The sequence below is a fragment of the Leptosomus discolor genome, chromosome 1, assembly GCF_034619465.1.
Source record: "Leptosomus discolor isolate bLepDis1 chromosome 1, bLepDis1.hap2, whole genome shotgun sequence".
In the NCBI taxonomy this organism is placed as follows: Eukaryota; Metazoa; Chordata; class Aves; order Leptosomiformes; family Leptosomidae; genus Leptosomus; species Leptosomus discolor.
The window spans coordinates 161006545-161030833 of NC_141391.1; the positions used below are offsets into that span (position 1 = coordinate 161006545).

The 24289-nt window shown below is 43.6% G+C and overlaps 1 protein-coding gene across 1 annotated transcript in view; it reads right to left on the minus strand.

The window, feature by feature from the left end:
* Positions 1–562: 562 nt before the first annotated feature.
* MYH9 (myosin heavy chain 9) overlaps positions 563–24289 on the minus strand; it is a 56187-nt gene continuing 32460 nt past the window's right edge. Inside the window, exons 13-40 of the mRNA XM_009953572.2 lie at positions 23970–24143; positions 23349–23463; positions 20791–20984; positions 20336–20457; positions 19886–19955; positions 18772–18932; positions 17935–18043; positions 16830–16961; positions 15972–16178; positions 15316–15453; positions 14694–14817; positions 13689–13860; positions 12904–13116; positions 12298–12442; positions 11564–11770; positions 10496–10600; positions 9103–9255; positions 8491–8739; positions 7669–7881; positions 6747–6959; positions 6228–6389; positions 5399–5527; positions 4967–5055; positions 4641–4764; positions 3327–3535; positions 2783–2891; positions 2288–2460; positions 563–2114 (exon numbers count right to left, since the gene is read on the minus strand). Coding sequence (XP_009951874.1) covers positions 1997–2114; positions 2288–2460; positions 2783–2891; positions 3327–3535; positions 4641–4764; positions 4967–5055; positions 5399–5527; positions 6228–6389; positions 6747–6959; positions 7669–7881; positions 8491–8739; positions 9103–9255; positions 10496–10600; positions 11564–11770; positions 12298–12442; positions 12904–13116; positions 13689–13860; positions 14694–14817; positions 15316–15453; positions 15972–16178; positions 16830–16961; positions 17935–18043; positions 18772–18932; positions 19886–19955; positions 20336–20457; positions 20791–20984; positions 23349–23463; positions 23970–24143 — 4329 coding nt within the window. The 3' untranslated portion in view covers positions 563–1996. The remainder of the gene's footprint in view (positions 2115–2287; positions 2461–2782; positions 2892–3326; positions 3536–4640; positions 4765–4966; positions 5056–5398; positions 5528–6227; positions 6390–6746; positions 6960–7668; positions 7882–8490; positions 8740–9102; positions 9256–10495; positions 10601–11563; positions 11771–12297; positions 12443–12903; positions 13117–13688; positions 13861–14693; positions 14818–15315; positions 15454–15971; positions 16179–16829; positions 16962–17934; positions 18044–18771; positions 18933–19885; positions 19956–20335; positions 20458–20790; positions 20985–23348; positions 23464–23969; positions 24144–24289) is intronic.

The window sequence follows — 24289 nt, forward strand, 5'->3', positions numbered from 1 at the left end:
CCACGGACCAGAAAATGATTACAACCTCAAGTTCCTTACTCAATTTCTAGCAAAAATGTATCAAAAGGTGGATTTTCTGGGGACAAGCTGGAAGATGCGTGAAAGGCAGCTTTGCCAAACCACTGATAAAACAGACTTCCAGGCACATCTATCACCTCCTCCACTAACCTTACCTTCCGGTGACTCCAGAGACTGGAAATAAAAAAAACTTGCACAGTTGTTAGTCTCATAAATACCATCTTCAGGCCAAGAACAGAACCAGTTCAGCTGGAATTCACAGCCCCATGTTTTGGATAGGCAACTCTGAAAGCACACAAACGAGATGCTTTACCTTCCTCCAAAATCCCTGGTGCTGGCCACAGCCAGCTGCCCCGCTGACACACGGAGCGTGCTCTAACACCTGATTTCAGCTACTGAGAGCCACTCGGTGCCAGGGGAGCTCTGCCGCGCTGCCGGCGGGCCGGGCCGACGCTCTGACACCACAGCCACCACCTCTGGAGGTGACACATACGGTCGTCACCGCACCTGGGGAAGGAGGGAACGGCAACACACGCACACGGACTGCAGCACATGGATAATCTTTATTGGTAACATCAGTGGAGCACCAGTAAACCATTACTGACTGTAGTGGTGACACACAGCTGAGGCACATGCTAAGGCACTTTTATTATATAAAAAAAAAATTTAATTTTTTTGTGACAGCAATTGGGACACGAGGCTCCTGCATTTAGAGCGCTTCAGGCATACAGTATGGTGCTTCATATTTAATTATTTTTACTTCGCTCATAAGTAGGTCTAAATGCAGCATATACAATATGGTTAAGAATACAGGGAAATCCAGCAACCAGTGTACGGTGTAGAAAAGTAAAGACTATCTATATATAACCATGGTCCCAATAGAAAGGCAGTGATAAAGACCTTTATCTTTTTCTTAGTTACTTATTACGAGAGATACAAAGGCCTTACATATATCTGTGCAGATTAAAGGGTTTTTTATATACTCTTAGTCAATGGTGCACAATAACTAATCCCAACCCCTGGTTACAGAGCAGGTGCAAGAGGCTTGGACAGGTCCATAAAAGAGGGATTTCCCTCCCCTTATCCCCACCCTCTGCCCACTACTCTATTAAATTCCCCCAGATTCTGTCTATTACCATTAAATATATTTGGTCCCCCAGAGATTCTCAGACAAGCACAAGGACATTGTTCTGCTTCCCCAGCCTGTCATTAACTACTGGTCCACACTACCTTAGATGAAACCGCTCAGAGGCAGAGACACTAACAGGACATCATTGCACTTCAGAGATCTGTCCAGACAGTAAAAATAGGAAGAGGAGAAAGAGGGGAATAAAAAAAAAAGAAAAAAAAAAAAAGAAAAAAAAAGACAACTTTGGCAAGTCCTCCAGGTAACTAGTCCCGAGAGGAGCTTCCCTCTTCACCCCTCCCTGGCAACATGTGAAAGAAGAAAAGGCAAATTGCCATGGCCAAAGCACACCGTTTTTCCTGAAACTGCTCCCAAACCACGTGGGTGGGCAGATTAAAAGAGGAAGAAGTCTGAGGTCACTGAACATGATTGCCGAAAGCAAACAAAGAGGGAGGGGAAAGAATACAGGAAGGAGCTTCCCTGCAGCTAGAATCAAAGACAAAAGGAGATTTACAGCAAAAATAATCTTTCCCTAACCCCACTCCCTCCAAACTGTGTAAGGATTCACCAGCAGACATGGCACGGACAGTTCTGCAGGCCTTTGTAGTGGCCAAACTGCTGGTCAGATTTCAGAGCCCCGACTCTTTGGCATTAAATACAAAGAGGATTAGGAAACTGGAAAGAGGAGGAAACTAGGGACACAGATGCCCAATGGCTCCAGATACACAGAGCTGGGCTTGCTCTGCAGATCCCCAGCCAATTTAGGAGGACAGGGTTTGCTGAAAGTCCAATGGAAGAGGGGAGGGTGGATGGGTCACTCCATCGCGTGTAACCTGGGTCAAACGGGAGGACTTATTCAGTAGCTTTGGCTTCACCAGCATCTGCCTTGCCGTCCACTTCCTCATCGGAGCACTCTCCTGCACCCTTCCTGACAATGCGACGTGTCACGACAAAGGGCAGGTCCCCGCGCCTAGGGAAGGACAGGCAGAAGATCAGCAACACCGGGTTTCACTGAGCTCACCGGACAGGGCAGGCTCTGGGAAGGGGCAAGGAAGCAGCTGGCCGTGCTGTTTGCTGCGGGCAGTTACAGCAAGACTACGCTGGACTCACTGCCAAGGTCTTGCACAAAATGCTCCCCCTTACCTGAGTTTGCTCTTCAGGGAGCTGACTTCTCTGTTCATCGCATCAGCCGTTTCGGTGGCATCCTCCAGCTCCCGCTGGAGCTTCCTACGGGATGCATTGGCTCGCTGGGCCTCCTCTTCTGCTTCCTCGAGCTGGCGTTTCAGCTGCTTCAAGCGCATGTTTGCCTTGTCCGCCTGAGCGCGTCGGGGGAAAAAAAGAGAGAATGATGTTTCTCCAGAGTTACAGCACAGCAGTTAGAGAAGCAGAAAGCAGAGTTTCCAAAGGCCCCTCTTCCCTTTCTCAATGGAGTTGCCCAGGTCTTGACAGCTCCAAGCTTTCCCTTAAAAACATTACCTTTTCATCTGTGTCATCTTATAATGATGACAGTGAGGGAAAAGAAGAGAAATCCATAGGAATGATGCCTTGGTCATAGAATCATCCAGCCAATGCCTTGGTCATAGAAGGGAAATGCCTCCACCAGAAGACCTGGCAGTGCTGCAAGGTAACTATACACACCTGATCTTTGAATTGCTCGGCGTTACGCCTCTCATCATCCACCTGCAGCAAGATGTCTTTCAGCTTCTTCTCGGCACGGCGCACCTGCTTGCTGGCAGCCTGGCGCTCCCTACGCAGAAACAGAGCGACGCTCAGACAAGGACTTAGCTCCCATTGTCCCCCACAAGATGACCCGACTTGGGCAAGTTAGAAACAAGGAAGATAGCAGAAGTCCTCCTAACTTAGACAAAAAAAGGGGATGGGAGGCAACATTTCCCAGAAATGACCAAAAGGCGCTGACATCACACAGATATGACCCTTCTTGAAGCTATAGAGGGGCAGCAAGCGTATCATGGCTGCAGTTTTAGGAGTGGTTCAGTCCAGAAGCAGCTAGAAGTCTCTACAGTGAAAAGCAACGAAGGTTTGACGAGATCTTTCTTCTGCACTACCCAGCACAGTTAGGATAAAGCCCTCACTCAGACAAATCACCATTTGTTCAGAAGAGCTTAAAATCCCAGAGCGGGCGGAGGCTGGTAAAACAGACAGGGTCTCTACTAGGACATACTTTGTCTCCATGTCCAACTGCTCTTCCAGCTGCGCTATCTTTGCTTCCAAGGCCGTGATGGTAGCCTTGTACTTGGACTTTACTGCGCACTCCATCTCCTGCAGTTTAAGCTTAAGCTCCTTGTTCTGGCGCTCCATCTGCTGGCGAGCGTTCTCATTCTTCTGTGCGTTGCTACGCTCAGCATTCAGGTCGGCATTCATCTGATCAATCTGCAGAGAGAAGAAGTACTCAGCATATCGAGCGCACCAGGCTGAAAGGCTGATTAATTTCTCAGGCACACGCTGACACTTGGAGAAGAAGGACCCTCAGGGTGAGCTGAATACCTGGAATAACTATGATGCAGAGGGAGCTGTCTGTAGGCAGGGCACTTCTCAAAATATCTTAGTTTACCCAGATTTTCAAAGTAATTCCTTGAATAACAGGTTTATCAACCTCCTCTTAAGGCTAAATTTGCCAATCATGTACAACGCTCCCTGGGGCGAAGGCCATGGTTTGACACTTAACACAGTAATTATCAGTCTTAGCAAATTACAAAAATCCTGAGGCAAGTGGATCCAATACGTGTGCTTTACTAATTTATCGTTTATTTGCTGTCTAATTCCACTACAAAGCAGCAGCTTAAAAATACTGACTTTCAAAGGGCAAGAACTCAGTCCACTTCCAAGCCAAGGCTCTGGCTGACAGTCAACCAAGTAGAGAACTACGCTCTCATCCACGCATCCACCAGTGAACAAGCCGTTTGAAAAACCATCAGCCTAGCTCCTTGGCTTTAGAAATGCTAAGAAAATGACATACTTGACTCTCAAAGTTGGACAGATAAAATATGGCAGAGAACAGGCAGATTAAGATCATGGTTTCTATAGCAGCCTAACAAATTCCATATGGATAGTCCATTTAAAGGAGCACAGAACTGGCAGCAAAGTCATTTTCCAAAGACATTGTGGCACTGTTCAGCATGCCACGTTGGAGCAGCATGTGACAGATCATCTTTCTCCTAATTCCTTAATACGGAAGAAAGGGACTGGAAGGTTGCGACGTGGGGTTTTTTTTTGGTTTTGGTTTGGTTTTGTATTTTTAATAAACTTGGGAGATCGTTCCAGCTACCCAATTATTTAAATGATCAAAAATATCAGCTCTTGATTGCCCACCCTATTTTCTGTATCGTGGTACTCGGGTATTTCATCTTGCTCACCTCTAGGGACTTCTGAGGGCCTGTACTGTACTCAGAGCAACAGCTGGCACTACTGAGGGTGCAGTCTGACATTTTACACAGACTACAGAACCCCTACTGGCACATGCAGCCTGAACAGGTACCTGAAGGTTTGCCTTCTTGAGCCGGTCATTGATTATCTCTGTGTTGCCCTGTTCTTCTTCTAACTCCTCCTCCAGCTGAGCTATCCGGGCCTCCAGGCGTCTCTTCTCCTCCATGGCCAGGGCTCTGCAGGACACAGAAACACAGAAGTCGTGTTAGTGGCATTAACACCTTGGGGAAAACTCGCCTCTTCTAATTTTACAAAATAAGCTCCATCTTTCAAGAGCAGAGAGGATATAGCGCACGCTGCAGCCTACATAAAAATAACAGCCTGCAAAGTATTTTCTCAAACCAGCTCCTCCACCCTTAAACGGGGAACATTACTCACCCTTTACCACTGTTGTTGGCAATCTCATCAGCCAGCTCATCCCTTTCTTGCTGGGCCTGGCGCTTGGCACGCTCAGCAGCTGCAAGTTCCTGGAATGAAAACGAGACGGTCAGCGATCCAATGGGAAGCTACCAATTAACACAGCATAGGAAAAAGTAGTTACTGGTAACGGGTGGTACGGTCTCTAGCTAGATCCAGACTTAATTATAAGACACAGTCTGTTCCCCTCCCACCCCACAGCTTCCTTTGTTGTGCACACTCCTGTCGCAGCTGCCAAGAAAAGGGCCAAATTCTGCATTTTGAAGTGATTTGTATTTGAGCAGAGCAAAAAGTACAAAAGAAAACAAATAACCGCTCCAGCTTAGACTGCTACACCTAGCTCTTGGCCAAAGAAAACGAACAAACCCTTGACTTGCAGGCATATTCCATTACCTCCTGCAATTGGATCATCTCTGCCTCCATGCTCTTCAACTTCTTCTCATTTTCTTTGGCCTGTGCCAAGATCTCTTCTCTGGAAGTACGTGTGTCTTCCAGTTCCCGCATGTAATCCTTCATTTGTGCCTGAAAAGGGAGAACAAAAAAAGGATGAATTTTAGAGCATCCACGTTAACAAATTGGGTTTGTTTATCTTACGGGAAGCATGGAGGGGGAAAATGGAAACAGGGATTCATTAATCTTCAGCTACCAAAAAGGTTGCTGTAAAAGAAAGAGGACCAATCCCCTTCCCATTTCACAAGTAACAAGGAGAAATAGTAATGGAAGCAAACAGGAATGCTTAAACTGTAGGAAAGAAGAAAATCTTGTCAGATATAGGGAGGGGGGAAAGGGAGGGTACAGGAAGCTTTCCTAGTGAAGAAATGGAATGGACAGCCTAGGGAGGACTTGGAGATTTTCCTAAGAACAGATCAGACAAATACCTGTAGGAATTACAAAGGCGTAACGGAACAGTCTTGGGGCAGGAGAAGGCCTAGGTGATATTTAGGTCCCTCTAGCTTTGCAGCTGCATAATCCTTTCCAAAAGCCCTGACAGGAGGCAAGCACTAGAGTGGACTTTCCCTACAGCTTGTCTCCCAGGGAGCTAAACAGGCAGATTGGGGTTAGAAGCATATTTGAAATGCCGATAAGTCTTTTATGGTAAATTGCTGCAAGGTTCTGCTGCTCTTGTGACAGTGACTCATCGTTCTCATGAGGTGAAATCTTGTGCCCCATTTCCCCGGGTAAATGCTCTACACTGATAGCTAGAGCAGCTGCAGAGCCTCACCTGCAGTTTGCGGAGCTGCTTGATGGCTTCGTCACGATTCTTGTTAGCAGTGTCTATGTGGCTTTCCAGATCCTTCAGGTCCATCTCTAGCTTCTTCCTGGCGGCTACAGCAACGGAGCGCTGTTTTCGTTCATCTTCCAATTCCACCTCCATCTCCCGCACCTGTATGGAGAAACGCAGGCATCAGCATTCCAGCTCCCTGGTTTTCCCCAACAGCCGCTTTTCGCATCTCCCTTTCAAACTGTACATTAAGTGCAAGCATGTGACTGATTTTCATTCTTCCTGGCAGGGGGATGGGGCTAACATTCCTCACTAATAAAGCTGCACGGGTTCCTTTGATAGACAAAGCCTGTTTGAACAATCGTGCGCACAAGGGGGAAAGTCTCTCACAGCTTTGCGGCGCTGCCTGGAGAGTTACATTATCAAGAATCTGTGGATTGGCAGTGTCCGTCTAACCATCTTTGGACACAAGTGCCTTTGTGTACAGAACACTTTCAGGATTTACAGAGCAATTCTTACTTGTCTAATCAGCTGTTTCTTCTTCTCTTCATTCTGTTCGTCACGTCCCTGGAGGTCCCGGTCAAACTGTGCCTTCATGGCCTGTTGGTTCACTTCTAGCCGCAGTTTGGCATCCTCTGTGGCCTGCAGTTCATCCTCCAGCTCTTCCAGCTGTGTCTTCATCTCCTCCACCTGCTGCTCCAGGGCTCGCTTCGCCTTCTCCAGCTCATGGACCTACAGCACAGTACCACACATGAGGTTTCCTCAAAGGACGCAGAGAATTTCACCTGTCCTAAGAGCACAAGAATCTAAGAACAGCCACTGTATCACTGGGATACAAGAACGCTGCATCTGTCCCCTGTATTACGGCAGAGATACCCCTCAAAGCCAGCTGCTCGCATACCTGCAAGCTGCCACTGTGAATCACTATTACCTACTAGTTCTGGTCATGTATGTGTGGTGGTGGGGAGAAAGAGAAAAGCATTTGTTAGCCCAGTCCTGACCTACTGCAGACTTAGCAGAGCTGGACACCTCTGGTTCTGACAGAATTAAAGAAAATACTTTTTAGTCTCTGAATTTTTTCTTTTCCTTCCTGCTTGTCCTAACACTTTTTGTCTTGAAATATTTGGGTTACTGTCTTCCTTCGCCTGGCTAATCCCTGTATTTTATGTATCAAGTTCACATCATACCTGCATCTCTACCATAACGATACCAGTGAATTTTCAGTTTGCCACTACCTCATTTGGGTCATTTCCAGGCTCTTCCAACCCATCTTTCCCACTTACTAATGTTATGCAAACATAACATTCACAAACTCACGACGTGTCCAGTATTCTCTACTACATTTCTCTGTATCGGCACTAACATAAGCTTTTCGCAGTATTAAATTAACATTAAGACCTGTGTGACATTTCCTGCCCAGGTATTTTAACTTCGTACTTACACTTTTCCCAACATCATCCTTTGAACTCATCAGGTCTTCCATCTCTGCCCGGAACTGCTTGTTGACTCGTTCCAGCTCAGCTTTCTGCTCTATGGCTTCTTCCAGGGCTCTGGCCAGGGAGAGGGCCTTAGTCTCCTTCTCACGGGCTTCGGCCTCAGCACGGTCCCGTTCTTCTGCGTACTTGGCAGAGATGTTCTTCTCCTCTGCCAATAGCTACAAGAGCACAGCATCAGTATTCTGCAAAATTACTGACAATTCTCTAACAAGGTAAACACGCATCTTTTCATTAGTGCCTTCTTAACGGTGTTCTGCCAGGGACAAAAGGAACCAAGAAAATGCAGCTTCAAAGAATGAAGTGTGCCATCCCACCTTTAGTAACTGTGCTGACCCCAAATGAACAAATTTCTGATTCTCTAGGCCTCCAACCTATTATTTCCAATTTTCTTACAAAGATGATCTACCAACAATGTTTTGAACTTGATCTTGGTATACATCCAAGGGAAAAGGAGCATCACTAAAATTCTTATGCATGGAAGAGAATTAATTTACTGCTGTGAAAGCTTATTCCTCCACTTGATATGCTATGCCTTCGTTTAGAAACAAATATGCATTCTCCAAGCAGCACTGCTTAGGTATTCTTAAAGCAGACCTGTCAACAAGGCCAGGTTGGATGGGGCTTTGAGCAACCTGGTCCAGTGGGAGGTGTCCCTGCCCGTGGCAGAGGGGTTGGAACTAGATGGTCTTTTAAGGTCCCTTCCAACCCAAACCATTCTGTGATTCTATAAGATGCACCTACTGAACGCCCGGTGACTGAAGGCGTACCTGATCAAACTTCTTCTGCTTCTTCTCTAGGTTGGAAACAATCTGCCGCTGATGATCAAGGTCCACAGTGAGGTCATCCAGCTCTTGCTGCAGGCGGGTCTTTGTTTTTTCCAGTTTGTCATACGCAGCTGTCTTCTCTTCATAACGCTGGCTCAAGCCCTCCAAGTCCTTCTGCAGCTTCTTCCTGGCTTCCTCTGCTGACTCAAGGCAGCCCAAACCATCATCCATCTTCTTCTTTGCATCTATTGCCTGAAGGAGAGAAAAGATCACATGTGAAGCCACGCCACAGATAACACTATATGTAGTTTATTGATGCCAGAAGTTGAGGAAATACGTCTGCTCATTTCTGAAGGTACTACTACCCCCTCGAATAATACTATATGACTGAATTAACTAAGGAATTCCCGGACAGAAATCTACAAGCAGTTTCTATGATTATCATGAGAGACCTCTTCATGTCCTCTCCCACCTAAATCAGCAGGATCCCCCTTTCCCAGAAAAGGTTCTGTTACTAGAAGTCAATTCTGCATTTAGATTTTACTTCCTTCGAGACAGACCCGCACTTCTGCTTTCTCTCCAAAGTCACCGGTTTATGTGATACAGGCACTGTACCTGTTGCTGAAGAATAGAGATCTGTTTCTCCAGGTTTCTCTTTGTCTCCTCTTCTTCTTCCAGTTGCTCTTTGAAACTGTTCTTCTCATCCTCCATTTGCTTCAGCTTCGTGCTGAGGCTCAGTTTCAAGCGAGTCTCCTCCTGCAGCAGCTCCTGTAAAGCAAACACCCCAGTGGAATTCAGCACTGCTCCTTGGCTATAAAGGCTCACAATCTTCACCCACTCTCTCCAGAATGAGTACTTCTGAAGTTGAGTTTAAGTATGCAACTTATTTCACAGATAAGAGAACCCAAGACAGAATTTAAGTAATTGTCTTCCAGCACGTCAGTATAGAAACAAAATATCCAGAAGGGTCCTATTCTCTCGTACACTCCAATGGTTAGAGTATTGGCATACTTCACTACACAAGCCATCCACAGCCCTTTCTGGAGTCCTCCGAGTAGCACACAAAACGTTAAAACCTCTCCCAACAATAGTGTGACTGTACTCTGATACAGGACTTTCTCATATTCAAGTATCAAAGAAATGGACAACAGGCTAAAATGATGTAACACAGTTAAAAACAAAGTTGGTCCTAGCAGAATTGTAAGACAGTGGTCCTCTACCAACATGTATTGACTTACGCTGCCAGTGCTTGAGCTGAATGATCTGTAGAGACTAGTGAGACCAGTCTTCAAACTAGTGCATAAATGTTTGTATTCTGCACTATCTTTGAGTCTGGGTTGTTTTTTTTAAAGAGTAATAAGCAGACAGAACATCAATGTCTATTCAAGGTTACTTAGTGTCTCAGGTCTGGTGTGCTCTTCCTTTCCCTTCCAATGTTCTGCTTGGTACTCCATGCTTTACCAAACCAGTCGTATTCTATTAACTGCAAATGGTTGTTTTATCCCAAAGTGTAAGACTAAGCACGATTTTTTTTTCCCCTCAAAAAATACCAAATTATTTGAATCTATCACTTCCCCAGCATCCACTAGGAAATAAAATGTTCTGCTTAACTTTACAAATTTACCAGAAACCACACACACAAAAAAAACCCTGCCAAATACTGACTATGAAGATCTCAAACAAGAATGTAGCATTCCAGTGCAGTTCTTGCATGAAAGAGCTCTCAAGCAGAAAGGTGATAAAGGAGGACTTCTAAATCTAAGACAGGGAAAGTTACGTACATTCCACGTGCTGAGGAAGTGGAAGGAAGATAAACCAGCTTGTTTCTGCAGAAATGCTCTCAATATCATGCAATATAACCACTCTTAGCAAAAACCAGACAGATCCAGTCCTTTGAAGGGTTGTATATCCAGTATTTAACGGTGTCCAGAGTGATTTCTCACTTTAAGAATTTGTAACAGGCACTGGCTGCAGCACACACAGATGCCTTGGCTTCCAAAGCACTCACCTGTGCATCCTGAAGCTGTGATTCCAGAGCAGAGAAGTCCTTTGCTAATTTGATTGATTTGCTGTCAGACTGGTTCAAAAGACCTGTGACATTGTCCAACTCGACCTGAAGGAAAGATCAGAGTATCAGCTATTAAATGTACCAGCAAAAACAAAGCCAGTAACAGATGAGCAGCTACGACACCCAGAAGTGAAAACTGAGGCACCTCTCAACAGTAAGGCACATGCATAATTCTCAGGGGAATGAATGCATCATTTCCAAAGTCCCAGGGATGAAATACAAGAAGTCAAGAAGAGATTTTTACTTGGGATCACCTCTGTTGCAACAGCCAAACAGGTCTGGTTTTTTTTTTAAGGCCTATATGAGATTTTAGAGAGCCTGGCAAGAATTTTAAAAGCTCTGTTAAAGTCTTTTCTATGTTACACTATCTGCTTCTGGACTATATCTTGAGTCTCAAAATCACCTTTTCACACTCCAAAAGACAGTGCACACAGCAGCCACACTCAACTTTCAATGACAACCCTCCATAAAGGAGAAGGCAGAAGACAACGTTTTGTGTGAATTAAAGTGATTTGTTGTTTCCTTGAAGAAAGGAGGAGAAAACCCTAAATTTCCACATCATCCTTGAGCCACTCCTCATCACCAACCACATTCCAAAGCTTCAAGACACTGTCTTCCAAGTTAGTTACACAATCATCAGCCTGTTTGTGCCACCCTAGGTCCACAAGCAGCTGAAGGCTTGCAGAACTGTTCTGTACACACCGCTGCATGCTGATGGGCAGCAGACATACTGATACTTCAAGGCCGACAAAACTCAAATGGCAACTAGTTACTCCACCTTCTCAGGGCTGCTCGTGATAAGCGACATCAATCCAAATGTCCTGCCCTGACAATGAGTTAAGGAGTTTGTGTAGCCCTTGGGAAGCAAACCATGGATTTGCTTTTTGTCTAACTTTAGCCTCAGAAGGAACAAGATTTTTGAACTAGCTATGGGGAGGTGCCATCCTACAACCTTTTCTCTCCAGCTCTGGGCTGAATCAGCAGCTAAGGGAAAGCCATGCCACTCACCTGCAATTTGTTAACCCTCTCAGCCAGTTCGGTCTTCACTCTTTCACCTTCTGTAAACTTCACCTGCAGTTCTTGGAGCTGAGCATCTACTTTTTTCCGCTTGTGCTCAGCATCCCCTTTGCCCTGCAGAAGAACCTTCACCTCATTGGACAGTTCAGCCCTCTCACTTTCCAGAGCTTGTTTTGCTTTTTCAAGATTTGCTTTCACCTGAAAAGATAAAAAAAGAAACAAACAACCCCTCAAGACTTTAGATATGGCAGGATCCTTCCATTGAGTAATTTTTTTTGTTTGTTTTTCAACAAGCAAGCTAATGTTGCATGTTTAGCAGTTAAGTTGCAGACTGCTTGCTCAGAAAAAACAATTTGAACAGCCTGTCACTGAGAAGCGGGGGACAACTTAACAATTAGAGAAGACAACAATACAGGAGAGAGTCTTGTACCATCAAATTTCCAAATTAAAGTTCGTTCAAGTCAACAAGTGCTAGCAGCGAAAAGAACGTTTCGGCTATACAGTACAACGTCCCTGATTGGAAAAAAAGAATGAATGCAACTACTTAAAACAACTTCATATACACTTCATAGTGAAAAATGATCTACCAAGGGAAGGAGAGTACGTGTATCAGAAGCCTAGTGTCATGAATACTTCATGTTCTTCTGCAGCTTTAAGACATGGTCATAGCGCAGTTATTTTGGGGAGGTTGTCTGCTTTAGCCTTGTGTTTTCTATTCCACATACCCGTTTGGTTTGTTCTAACTGCTCTGCCAGCTCTTCAATAGCTTGTGAATGTTTCTGCCTCATCTCTTGGATTTGAGCCTCATGAGTCTTTGCCTCATCTTCAAGGGTTTTCTTCAAAACCGTTACTTCTTGTTCTCTCTTTGACCTGCAAAAATCACAGATTCCATTTAGATGCCAAGGAGAGACTCAAACAGATGCGTACATCCACCAACAGCATCTATAACGCAGAAAAATGCCACGGTCTGTTTAGCCCTACGAGCTATAAAGACGCTTTTCAAAGTTAGAACTTAGCACCGCACCCTTCTTAGGCACAAGCTGGCAGCATTACTTTCAGCCTAAGTCATAACAGCCTGGAAGCACGAATGTTTCACGGATATCACAAACACTGTGGTTAGGGAGCAAATTAACTTTCTTACATCAGGTGAGGTAATGCAGTCTTGACTACAGCTTGCACACCACCTCCTTCTGTAGTTACTGAGGCTGCTCACCAGCCTACCCTGATAAAAGCAAAGACTTGCTTTGGTAAGGGACTGGATACAGCAGCATTTACTAAAAAAAGCCAAAACCAAACCCAAGTAAGACAACACAGCTACATGTTGGAGTTACCTGAGCTCTTGCTGAGCAGCTGTAGAATCTAGTGTGTCTTCTAGCTCTGTTTTCAGTGCTTCCAGCTCTTCTCCCAGATCCCGCTTCTGTTTTTCAGCTTTATTCCTGAATGCTCTCTCTGACTCCAGGTCTTCCTGCAGCTCAGTGATCTGGGATTCAAGTTCCCTGATCTTTTTCAGGGCCATGTTCTTCTGAGCTGCCTCTTCTTCCACCCTGTGTTCAACATAGGATTCTGGTCAGAGCCATGTTTAAACCATACATAAATTAAAACCACCTGCCCTACCAAGAATAATCCAGAAAAAAGCTGGTATTGGTCAGCTCTACCATATTACAGTCAAACTTTGATCCATATATCATCTACAAATTCTAAGTTCTATTTCCCAAGACTTGAGAGAGCATGATTACTTACCTTAAAGAAGGGGACAGAGAGAGACTGACAACAGAAGAAAGCAGAAGAGAAAGCACCATTTTACATTGGAAATTGGACACTTTACTGAACAGATGAACATAGTTGCTGCTACTTTTTAACCCCCTCTGAAACCTTACTGCTCCAGTGAAACGTGTGCAGTGCACACTACATTCGTAGTCTAGCTCTGTACAGAGAGTGTGGCAGTGAGCAGCAGCCAAAGAACTCTGATGCTTGGGATCTAAGACATGGATCTTAACAGTCCACAGGCTGAAATATAACAGCCACAGATTCCATTTAGTCCCTATTCCAAAGGGACACAAGACAAGAAATACTTCCCCACCTGGTGGTCCCTGAACCCCGCAGGTCAGATTCTCACCTAGCTAAGGCTGCCTGCAGCTCCTCTTCCTTCTTGGCCAGCTGCATTTTGAGTTCTGCAATCTGAGCCTGCAGCTCAGCAATCTGGTCATGCAGGTCACTGGAGTCCCCTTCAAGCTTTCGACGAGTCTTTTCCAATTCTTGCCTCTGCTTTTCCTCACGTCGCAGACGTTCTGATGGAGATGGGGACACATTAAGTTACACGACCAACACCTACTCTAAGAACGCTATACAAGCGGAGAAAATAAAGCTAAGCAACAGTTTCTTTCCTAATAATACAATTGTCCCAACTGTAGCTGGAGAGCATTATTCTGTCAGGACCTGTACATGCAACTGTCCCCATATTTTCCCCTCAAAACATATCCGGGCAATTTCCCTTTTCCTCATCTTACAGCCAAACCTCCTTCCCCTCTTTCTCCGTAATAAACAATGCCAGTCTCTCCCAACATCCACACCACACAGGCACAAGCACTCATTAAGTGATGCTGAACACAAGGTCTGCTCTCCCTTTACTGAAACTAAACAGGCTGGCTCCTGCTGTGTTAACCTTGGCAGTCTCCAGATGAAGCGCCTCTAGCCTGAACTCTGAAGAACTCGTGCAAACAGGATATCAGAAACAGCACTAACCCTGACAGATTGATGCTGCTGGAAGTAGGTAAGTGGAGATACTTCCACAGCAGGAGAAGAAAGAGAACCAGCCTCTCTTCTCCATTGGCCTGCTGCTTCGGAGAGGATTTTTATTTAGATCAAGGGCTCAGCTGACAAGGCACATAACCTTCAGCCAGCCACTGAACAGCTCTATCAAACCGATCAATAGCATACACACTATAGACTAATTTTTAACCCCTCAGAAACTGGAGAGGACTAAAGCTCTAGAAAAGAAACTGAAGTTTGACAAATTTTAACAAGAAACCACCTAAAACTAAACAGGCAAGTCCTTTGCAGTATCTGCCTTAAAAACAAAAGGCAAAAAACCAACCAAAAAAAACCACAAAACCCAAACCACCTTCAAGGTCTGTGATCATGGCCTCATGCTTATTCTTGAGTTTGGCTAAACTTTTAGATTTCTCCTCCTCCTCTGTCAGGTTTGTTGTAAATTCAGACATTCTGTCTTCCAACAGTTTCTTTTCCTGCAGGATTGAGAAGGCAGTGTAAAAGCAGTTGCTGGAATTACAGGAGATTTTTCCAGAGCTGACTGTGCTTAAAGATGTCAGTGTCATGAGTGACTACTCCTGCTACAAGGAAACTTGAATGAAACAAATCCTTTCAGGATTACAGATAGTATTCAAATAAATGGTTATGTAAAGATTTGTATTTGATAGCCCCTTCAAAGCTGAAAGGGAAGTCTGTTTATGAAATAACTTGATACTATTTAACATAACAATGTATCAGAAAAAATTTGTTCATGGATCCTTAGTTAGACAAGGCAATTTAAATATCATACAATACTGACTTAAAGAATACAGGCAGGCAGCTAATTTCAAAAATTCAGGTCAGAATTTTCAAAGACGAGACTGAATTTATTCATAAGTTCCCCTGTAATACGGGAAAGGTCAGCCTTTGGTGGGTGGCTCCAGAAGAAACAACTGTGCATCTTTAGCCTGCATAAGAAGCTGCAGGAGTCCTACCTTAGCCAATTTGAGATTCTGATCTTCCAGAACTATCACGTCTTCTTCCAGCTTCTTCAGTTTGGCCTCTGTGGTCACTTTTTCTAGCTGCAGCTTCTGCCTTGCGCTTTCCTCTTCTTCAAGCTGCTCCTCTAGCTCCTTCACAACACCCACAGAAAAGCAAGGCATTTGTCAGCGCTGCTCACTAACCAACGTAACAGCATAGTAGCAATACGAGAACTTGGCAGGTTTCTTGACCCATCCTTCAAGGTTATTACGAGTACTTCCCAGAAGTGACAGCTCTATCATGACTTAATGCAACACACTGCATTCTAACAAATAAGTTTTCCAGCAGAATAAACAATGCTATTTTGCAAAGAGGAATGCTACCATTCCTAAAACACCTGGCTTAAGGAAAGACCTGTCTCATTATTTGACAAGTGGCCATCATCTTCATCTTCAAGAACGGAACACTCATTCCAGATGACTGACTGAACGCCTCAGGCTCAGCGCCAGAATCGCTGTGTTCTATTGCTATTTCCACAGATAGATTTTTCTATGGTTTTTTTTTTTTTTATTCTCTCTCTCTCCCATTTCCCTCTAAGCTGAGACAAAAGAACGACTCTAACCCTTACTATCCTCTTTACTGACAAGAGACAGCATTCCTAAGGCATTACCTGGATGTTCTGCTGCATTTTCTTCTTTTCAGCTTGCAGATGCTGACATCGTTCTTCCTCTTCCTCTACCCTTGCTTCCAGGTCATGACATATCTCCTCCAGTTCTTGTTTCTTGGCTGTCAGGCGGGCTCTTATCTCCTCAGCTTCAGCACAGAGTTCGGTTTCTGCTTGCAACTGTTCCTGCAGCTGCATCTTCTCTGCCATTAACTACATTGGACACAAAGCCAGAAATAAGACAAGTTCTGATTTACCAAAGCACTTAGCAATCTGTGTTAAGTGAAGTCACGTGCTCCTGCGTTCCACAGTTAGTCTTAATCACCGTAGCAGTCTCCTGCTGCTAATCAAAAGCCAAGTATCAAAACACAGTTTTCAGTGTTTGTTCTCCTTCACAAACCATGCACCACAACCACATATTATGTTAGCCTTAAATTTCTCAAGACCATATCCATTTCAAATAAGGAGATGGTCCAGTTTTCCCTTGCAAAAGTAACACCAGTAATTATCAGCCCTACAGAAAAACGATCCTGCTGCCACCTTTTGTGTTCCAAACAAAAAGGATTCCATTAATGACGAGGCTGAATACAACCAGCTTGCTATAATACTCAGCCAAAGGAGACTTTTCTTCACATAACGGCTATGGAAGGGCAATAGGTGGTCATTGTACAAAATGACCTGCTAGATGAACTGAGCTGGGAAGAACGGCAAAGGAAATTGAACAAGATGGCAGTCAAGTCACCTATTTCAACAAGCTGGAATCCTGCAGCTTGCCCATCAAACCAATAAAGCAAAGGAGGTGCTCTCAAGCAGTTGGCCAGGTAAAGAGAGAATGACTTTTACACATGAGATTTGTAAACTCACCTGGGCCTGGAAGGTCTCCATCTCACTCAGTCTATTTTCTGCAGCTAGCTGCTTCTCCTTGACCTTTATTAGCTCTTCTTCCTTGGCCATCATCTCCTCTTCCTGTCTGCTTACTTGCAGAAGGGGCTTCACCTGAAAGGGAAACCAAGGTAATGAGATGTGTACAAGGAACAAGGAAAACATGAAGAAACGCTCTTGTACCTGATAAGCATTGAATAAAACAACACTGTAGATAAGCGTCACATTTGAAGGACTGACCAATTGTTTTGTGGTGAACACTGGGAGGCTCATAGAGAACTAAGTATCATCTACTCTGCCAATACCACACTTTCTGCCTGCCCAACTTCTCCCCCAGGACAGATGCATCAAAAAAGGGCTGGGTAAATTCCAGACCCGCAAGGGCTAAGTAGTAACAGCAGGAGAATAGAAAAGTTGCAATACAGTGAGGAAATTCACAGGTAGGTCAATGTAAACAAAAAACCAAAAAACACCCATCTCTGTGCTCTCCCATCAAAAACCTTAGAAGTCATTTCATAGGAAAAAGAAGAAAAGTTTAAACTCTGTTGTCAAGTCTCATTTAGCTGCAAAGTCTCATGGCTAAAAAGCAAGAAATCTCATATGTTTAGAAGAGAGACTGTTTCTTCATGTGTTCATTATCTTTATAAAGGTAAAATATCTACATGTCTAACAGCAAGATCAGACCTCAGTGCTTTTCCTTTGCTCTTAAAACCCTGGAGAAAGAGACGGCAAGCCATCCCTGTATTAACAATTTTTGTCTAATTAAACTGACTAGCCACTTACTAAGTGACTCTTCAAAGTGCCATACCACCAAAGCAAGCCATCCTCTTACTCTTCTTAGGCACAAAGCATTAAAAGATGACTTCTGCTTCTCCACAACATTAATTGGATATAGCCTTGCACTTGGTTTACACAGGCATAACGCATAGCTATAAGATATGCTATGAAATTATATTCTCTGCCTAAATGAATGAAGGTGTAGCTGCAAGCCAGTCCAATTGTAGAAGTAGTTTTTGTCCTCTGGTTCAACTTGAGAAGCTGAAATTGCAACCAAACTGTCAAAACTGCAAAGGGAAAAAAATATTACCTTGGTGAACAACCTCCACCATTGCCAGTTCCGCAGTTTCAAATAGGCAGCACAGTTCCTCTGAAGAACTTTCATGGCTGTCAATTGCTGCTGGCGCTTGGCAAAGGCTCTGCAAGGTAAGGAAAGGTCAGACAAAGGAACCCACCATGGCACACAATTCTCTCCACCAAGCCCTTTCTTACATACGTCTAAATTTTTACTTTAGAAGGCTTCCTCCTAAATAAACAACAAAATTTCCAGTGAACCACTTCTATCTTTTCAAGTTTTTTCTGCTCAGGTAAGAGTGGTTATCCTTTCCTTTATTCCATTTCCTATTTAACACAGTTTTTCCCTAATGTCTTCTAATCTGAAAAGCCTCACTATTTTCACTTCAAAACAGGGAGTTCTGAAACAGAAGTGTGTTTTCCTGCGAACCTGACAGATACTACTTTTGTTTTTAGAACTCTAGCAGTTGCAGTCTGACCTAATCGCTTAAAAGAAAGCCTACACCTCCTGGATCAGTACTGTACTAAGACCTTTTAATTTTCACATTTGCAGTTTCCAGCACTTCTGTCAAAAACTTTGCCTTCTGTATAGTATTCCTATGGGGAGGAGTAGACTTTACTGCTCTAGCAGTATGGAGGATAGCAGCACACAGAGTTTATTGCAGGTGCCAGAAGTCGGGCACTACACAGATCAGAGAACCCTAAAACACCATCAACTGTTATATACAACCAAAAAAATCATGGACTTTCTGACAAAAAAAAATAACTTCTTTCAGCTTTTTTGGAAGAGAAACTTGTACCTGAAAGGGAGAAATAAACGTTTATAGTGTACTTTACAAAATATGGTCCTTACTTTCTGGCCAGGTAGCCTCTGCAGCATGCTTGGAAGCCAATAATGACATCTGTGATCTTCAGGTCTCTCTCTTCTTCAAGATGAGCAAGGACTCCAGCTCTGAAAAACACTTTACTCTGTCCAATTCGGTAAAGGTTGGAATCCAGCTCCAATGCTTTGATCTAAGAGGAGAAAGAGAAGAATTCATCTCCTGCAAAGACTGCTTCATGTGAAACACCACAAAACACATTTGTGTGTCATGGCTCTAAGACACCCCTTCCCTACGATGAGCCACTCAGGCCAACCAAAGTTGCTAGCTCCCAATTAAGTCCTGTCCCCATTAGAGGGGTTGGAGCTCAGCCAAGCACAGCATGAAACAGAGGTAACCAGAGACAGAAAATATGATACAAAGCCTTGTTTAATACAACACCACATCAAGTACCCAGAACTACAAGGATGCTGTGAGGAACATATGCCTAGTCCCAGAGCCCTCTTCCTTCCCTAAAAGAGACACATCTGTTGATCCCTCCTATTTATTTTTTCCCAGTCCTAATCTTTGTCAGAAAAAGGCACCCCAGCCAGCTTTCCCATCCTTTAAAGGACTTGCTGTCAACAGTTATGCTAGTTAAGACAAATCAGGTATACTCCTTTAAGACAGAAAAAGGGGAATCCCTTACAGCCAAATTCAATTCTGTCTCCCCTAGACTTCAAGCTACAGAGCCAAAGCTTTCCCTTTGAAGCAGGCAATTCCACAGAAATTAACTGGAGCCTTCACTGAGAGCATTTGTCATCAGTAGGCCCTTACAAGTTTGTTGAAGCTCATACTTCAAGCATGTGCTAAAGATAACGTTAATGCTTCTAAGCATTTCGATTCCATGAATACTGCTGGCATCTCAAAGTCTATGCATCTGTGGAAACAGAAAGATCCTTTTTGCCTAGGATTACTGAACCTCATGCTAGTCAAAAGCCTCCATCTGCTAAGCCAAGAGAGCTTCCTGCACCCTTCTTCTCTCAGACAAAACATTTGACTTTGGATTTTTGGTCTGTGAGTACTAGATATATTTAACCTGCACAACTCTGATTTCCAAACCACATCCGTGAAGTTTATTCAAGCAGAGTTTCTGGAATGTCTTACCATCAGCACACAAGCCTGCTTTCCATCCATAAATCCTTTGGGAATTGCATTTGGAGTTAAGATTTCATATCTGAAAAAGAGAAAGCCTTAGACTAGTTATACAAGTATATTTGAAAACGAGAACAAACAAAAGAAAGCAGTAATGCATTCCTATGCCATTATGAGTCTGATAGTTTACGGTCTTGTTAGAAGAAAAAGATTGCATCTCTAGACAACACAGTATGAAGCAGCAGTCTTAGATGGGGTCCTCTACACCTCACCTTAACTACACACTTACTAGAGAAAGTCAAAGATGATTTTGGGAGGCTTTATGCCAGGGAACACCAAGCGACAGATGTCCTGCCTTGGAAAACAGTAGCAAACTAGTTTCAATAAAAAAAAAAAATTTTTGCACTTATGTCTTAACTTTGCCAGAGTAAAAACTGCTTCAGATTCTTTTCTAGGCCTTACCTTTGCCTGAATTCCTGAAATACAACTCTGTTGGGGAAACCTTGACGACAAATACGGATTCCCTCCAGCACTCCGTTACAGCGAAGCTGGTCGAGGACCAAGTGGGGATCTAGTTTTCCAGCCTAGTGAGGAAAAAGTATATTTTATAAATACCACAAAGCTTTTACAAAAGAGGTTTACTCCCTTGGCTCCCCCTCTTTTTAAAGCAGCTAGTTCTCTCTTTTCCACTTAGAAGCAATTGAAAGCTTTTATGCCAACTTAGAACAGCAGCAGAGATCAGTCCCCAAAATTTTGGTAAGTATACATTTATTTAGGATGATGGTAAAGAGATATCCTGAGAGAACAGGACCTCTTTAAGGTCTCTTGCAAAACCCGACAAAAGATAGCAACCCAGCCACAGGCCCCAGGAAGCCCATGTAAGACTGCACGGGCTGTACTGTTCTGACTGTCTTTACCTTCTTCTCATGGTTGGGGATGATGCAACGGACGAAGTTGGGGTTGGTGTTCCTCAAGGTAGCCATCAGTTTAGCCAGCTGTTCTTTATAGAGCTGCCCCACTGTTCGGAACATACCCTTCCTGGTTTTAAAGGCCCCTGGCAATGCTGTATCTGACATACCAGCCACCTGATCCAGCCCAACAATACGGTCAACTAGAGAGAGCAAAGAAAGAGAGTTAAAATTCTGCCACAAACAAAGGAAGCATTGGAACGTGCAAAGAACATCTGGGTAGAACAGGATAAATGAGAGGAGCTGCAGGATCCTTTTTGCTTCATCTCTACACAGTTGTCGATTCCTGTACAGAATTTGTGCAGGGATAGGAGCAGGAAGGAAAAAAAAGCAACAGCTCACTACAGGAAGTTTGAGTGATGGAGTCAAACTTGCTCCCAAACACATTCTACTGATGCTCTGGGTGGCAGCTCTGGAAGAGCAATCTAGAAGTGAGTTTCAGATGCTTCTGCTTGCTTAGGTTACAATGAAAAACAACAAACCAAGAGTTCTAGCTGCTAGCCCAGCAGAGTCAACTATTAGTTAACTCTGACACAGAATGGGCCAGAGTTAGAGAAAAAGCCCAGCTTCACTCTTGCATTACAGGCAGAACTGCCATGATTGGTGATCAGAAAAGCCGTATCTACTTGGAAACTGAGCAAACATGGTAAAAGGCATGATAGAAACCAAACCTCAAGATACCACTGTTTGAGGTTTTTTTTGGAGTACAAGTATTCTATGACAGAGATGTGAACAATACCAGTAGGAGAAAGTCAGAACTCCCTGCCCCAACAGTTTCTCCACTATGCCACAGTGACATTCAAGCACTGATGGAACTATCACCTTGATGGGTGGACTCCACAGATGTTTTTTTCCCCCCCAACGGAAGCTAGCTAGATCTGAGAGTAGCAGGGGCAACACTAAACTAAAGCATTACTTTTCCCCACTGCACTCCTAGGCTGAGATAAAAATTCACCCATCCAACCAAAATGAACTGTATCACTGTAAGTTTCCACACCTCCAGTACACCTTTAAGGGCTTTAAGCTACTACTTGATCTTTAGTGGCTGGCTGATGCCTACACTCAGGCTGCCAATCTTCACTTCAGAAAATACACGAGCTTGTGCTCAACTGGCTTCTGATTTAAAAAGCTGCTAAGAGAGACCTCTACAAAAGAAGAAACAAGAAAGGATACTCTGATTTATAGCTAATACTAGTTTGGAACTGCTCAGTTCTGGAGCAGCTGTTAGAATAGGGTCAAGGTTGCCTTATCAGAAAGAAAAGAAGGTTATGTTACTAGATGACATGACAGGGAAATCCACATAAGACTGTCCCAGATTGCGGCTGGAACAATCCTCTTAAAAATCTTGAGCCCTGCAATCTACATCAAGATAGCAAAAAGGACAGTCACTTGCAACCGAAGATCCAGCTAAGAACAATAAATGAGAACGAATGAGCTGTGTTTCAGTTGGCATTTCAAGCCCAAAACGAGCCTCACACAGCAAAGGCCTTGTAAGGCACAAGTGGCTGGCAGCCATTTTTCATGCAGTAAAATTTCCTTTGACAAACTAACTCTTTTTTAATGATCAGCAGCTGAAGCCAAATCCCAATACTAGAATCAATGATAAACTGGATTTCAGTCTCAGAAATCTTCCTTCCAAATCTTGCAAGAAATACAGCCCTGCTAGCTCTACTTTCAATCAGTTGACAGGGATTTTCTTGTAGCTGTTGCTACGCAAGTCTTGCAAGAGCAACCTTTAGCACCTGGACAGGTCTATATTTTTCTTGTATCCACTTGCAAGGTGACTTTTGCTTTTGTTTTGAAGTCCGTGAGGAGCTACTAGCACAAAGCAAAGGAAATGAACAAGAAAGACAAGCAGGTATGACAAAGGGACAAAGAGAAGTTAACGGAAGCACTTCTTGCATGGCTCTAGAATGCATTACACACATGACACAACAGCTGGGTTTCTCAGTCACCTGGTTCTAGATGAAGAATAGGAAAGTGTTGATAGAAATAGGCTCTCTGAACGTTCTGCATCTCTGCAACAGACAGAGACGTCAAAGAAAACCCACCACAGAAAGTGACAGAAACATAAGACTCAAAAGCAGATAAAACCCAGAGAAGATAGAGTAAAATACTGAACAGCACGGCAGAAAGAACACACTAGTTGCAGAACTGAAAACATAGATTCAATCTCAGATCTTGTGTTTGAGTGTCACAGCTATGCAAGCTACTGGGACATAATGGTGCACTCATATTTTATCCTGGCATTCCTGGTTTTGAGAAATAATCACTATATATGCGGTAAGCTTAATGTAAGTTGATGCAAGTGAACCTTTCTCTTGACTTGCAGCGAACTTGAAATGAGATACCATGATCTAAGCAAAGGATGTTCCAGATAATGCTCATCTTGGTGGCTTAGCCTTCAGGGAAAAAAGCAACACAGGTCATCACAGGCTTCTGATGATCAAACAAACTTTTCCACATAAAGCAAGAGAAAATAAATGAGATTAAATTTAATTGCATACCGTCTTTCCACAGCTCAGACACAAACTTATCCGATGACTGGTGGAGAAGAGTAGCAATGTTATCATTCAGTGGATCCATGTTCTTCATCAGCCATTCATCTGCTTTATAATCCACCTGGAGAAGATAAATTGATGTTTGCACAATCAACAGCAGATTATCTAATCATTCTTGGATTTGCCATCTAATCAAGCATACCTACAAATTTCAAACAGTAAGAAACAGCTGCATGTTCTGTTCTGTCAGTAAAGGGAATGGATTTGCAATGCTAGTTTGCACCACCCAGAGCGTGACACAAAAAACAACTGCATCATCATCATTTTTGGTGGGGAAGTCTTGATGAAACGTTTCTGAAAAGTACCTCAAATCTCACCAAGTCACAGAGAACAAATTTAAATTGGTGTCATTTTGATAGGTCTTCAGCCATACATATATATACAACTTGTAGGCAAATCCCCTTAGGCCCTGTAAGGTTCACAACAACAGAACAACTTCATGAAATCTCCCACTGGTTTCCCATAGCCAGTTACTTTGGTACGCAGCCATTTCTAAGAAGCAGTGGTTATACATTAGGAAACACAGAAGATATTCCAGTGTTGACGTTTTAGCCACTAATTCTTTACCTTGCCAGCATAATGTATGATACAGAAGTCAGCTTTGTCTTTCAGCTGTTTTGGCTTCTGAAATTTGGGGTGGGTGCCTTGTTCTTGTACAACTTTTTCCACAAAGCTTTTGTCTGTTGCTTTTGGGAACCAGCACTCTTCATCCAGCAGGGCCAGTATACCAGGAGGCCCAGCCTTAAAGAAGGGAAACATCAAAACATCATTAATACATGACTACACCAATAACAAACACCTTTAGATGGCTAGAAAAAATAAAAAGGATACCTAAGCCTGATCCCCACCACATTCACCTGTTGTGTGGTATCAGTTCAAATACTTCC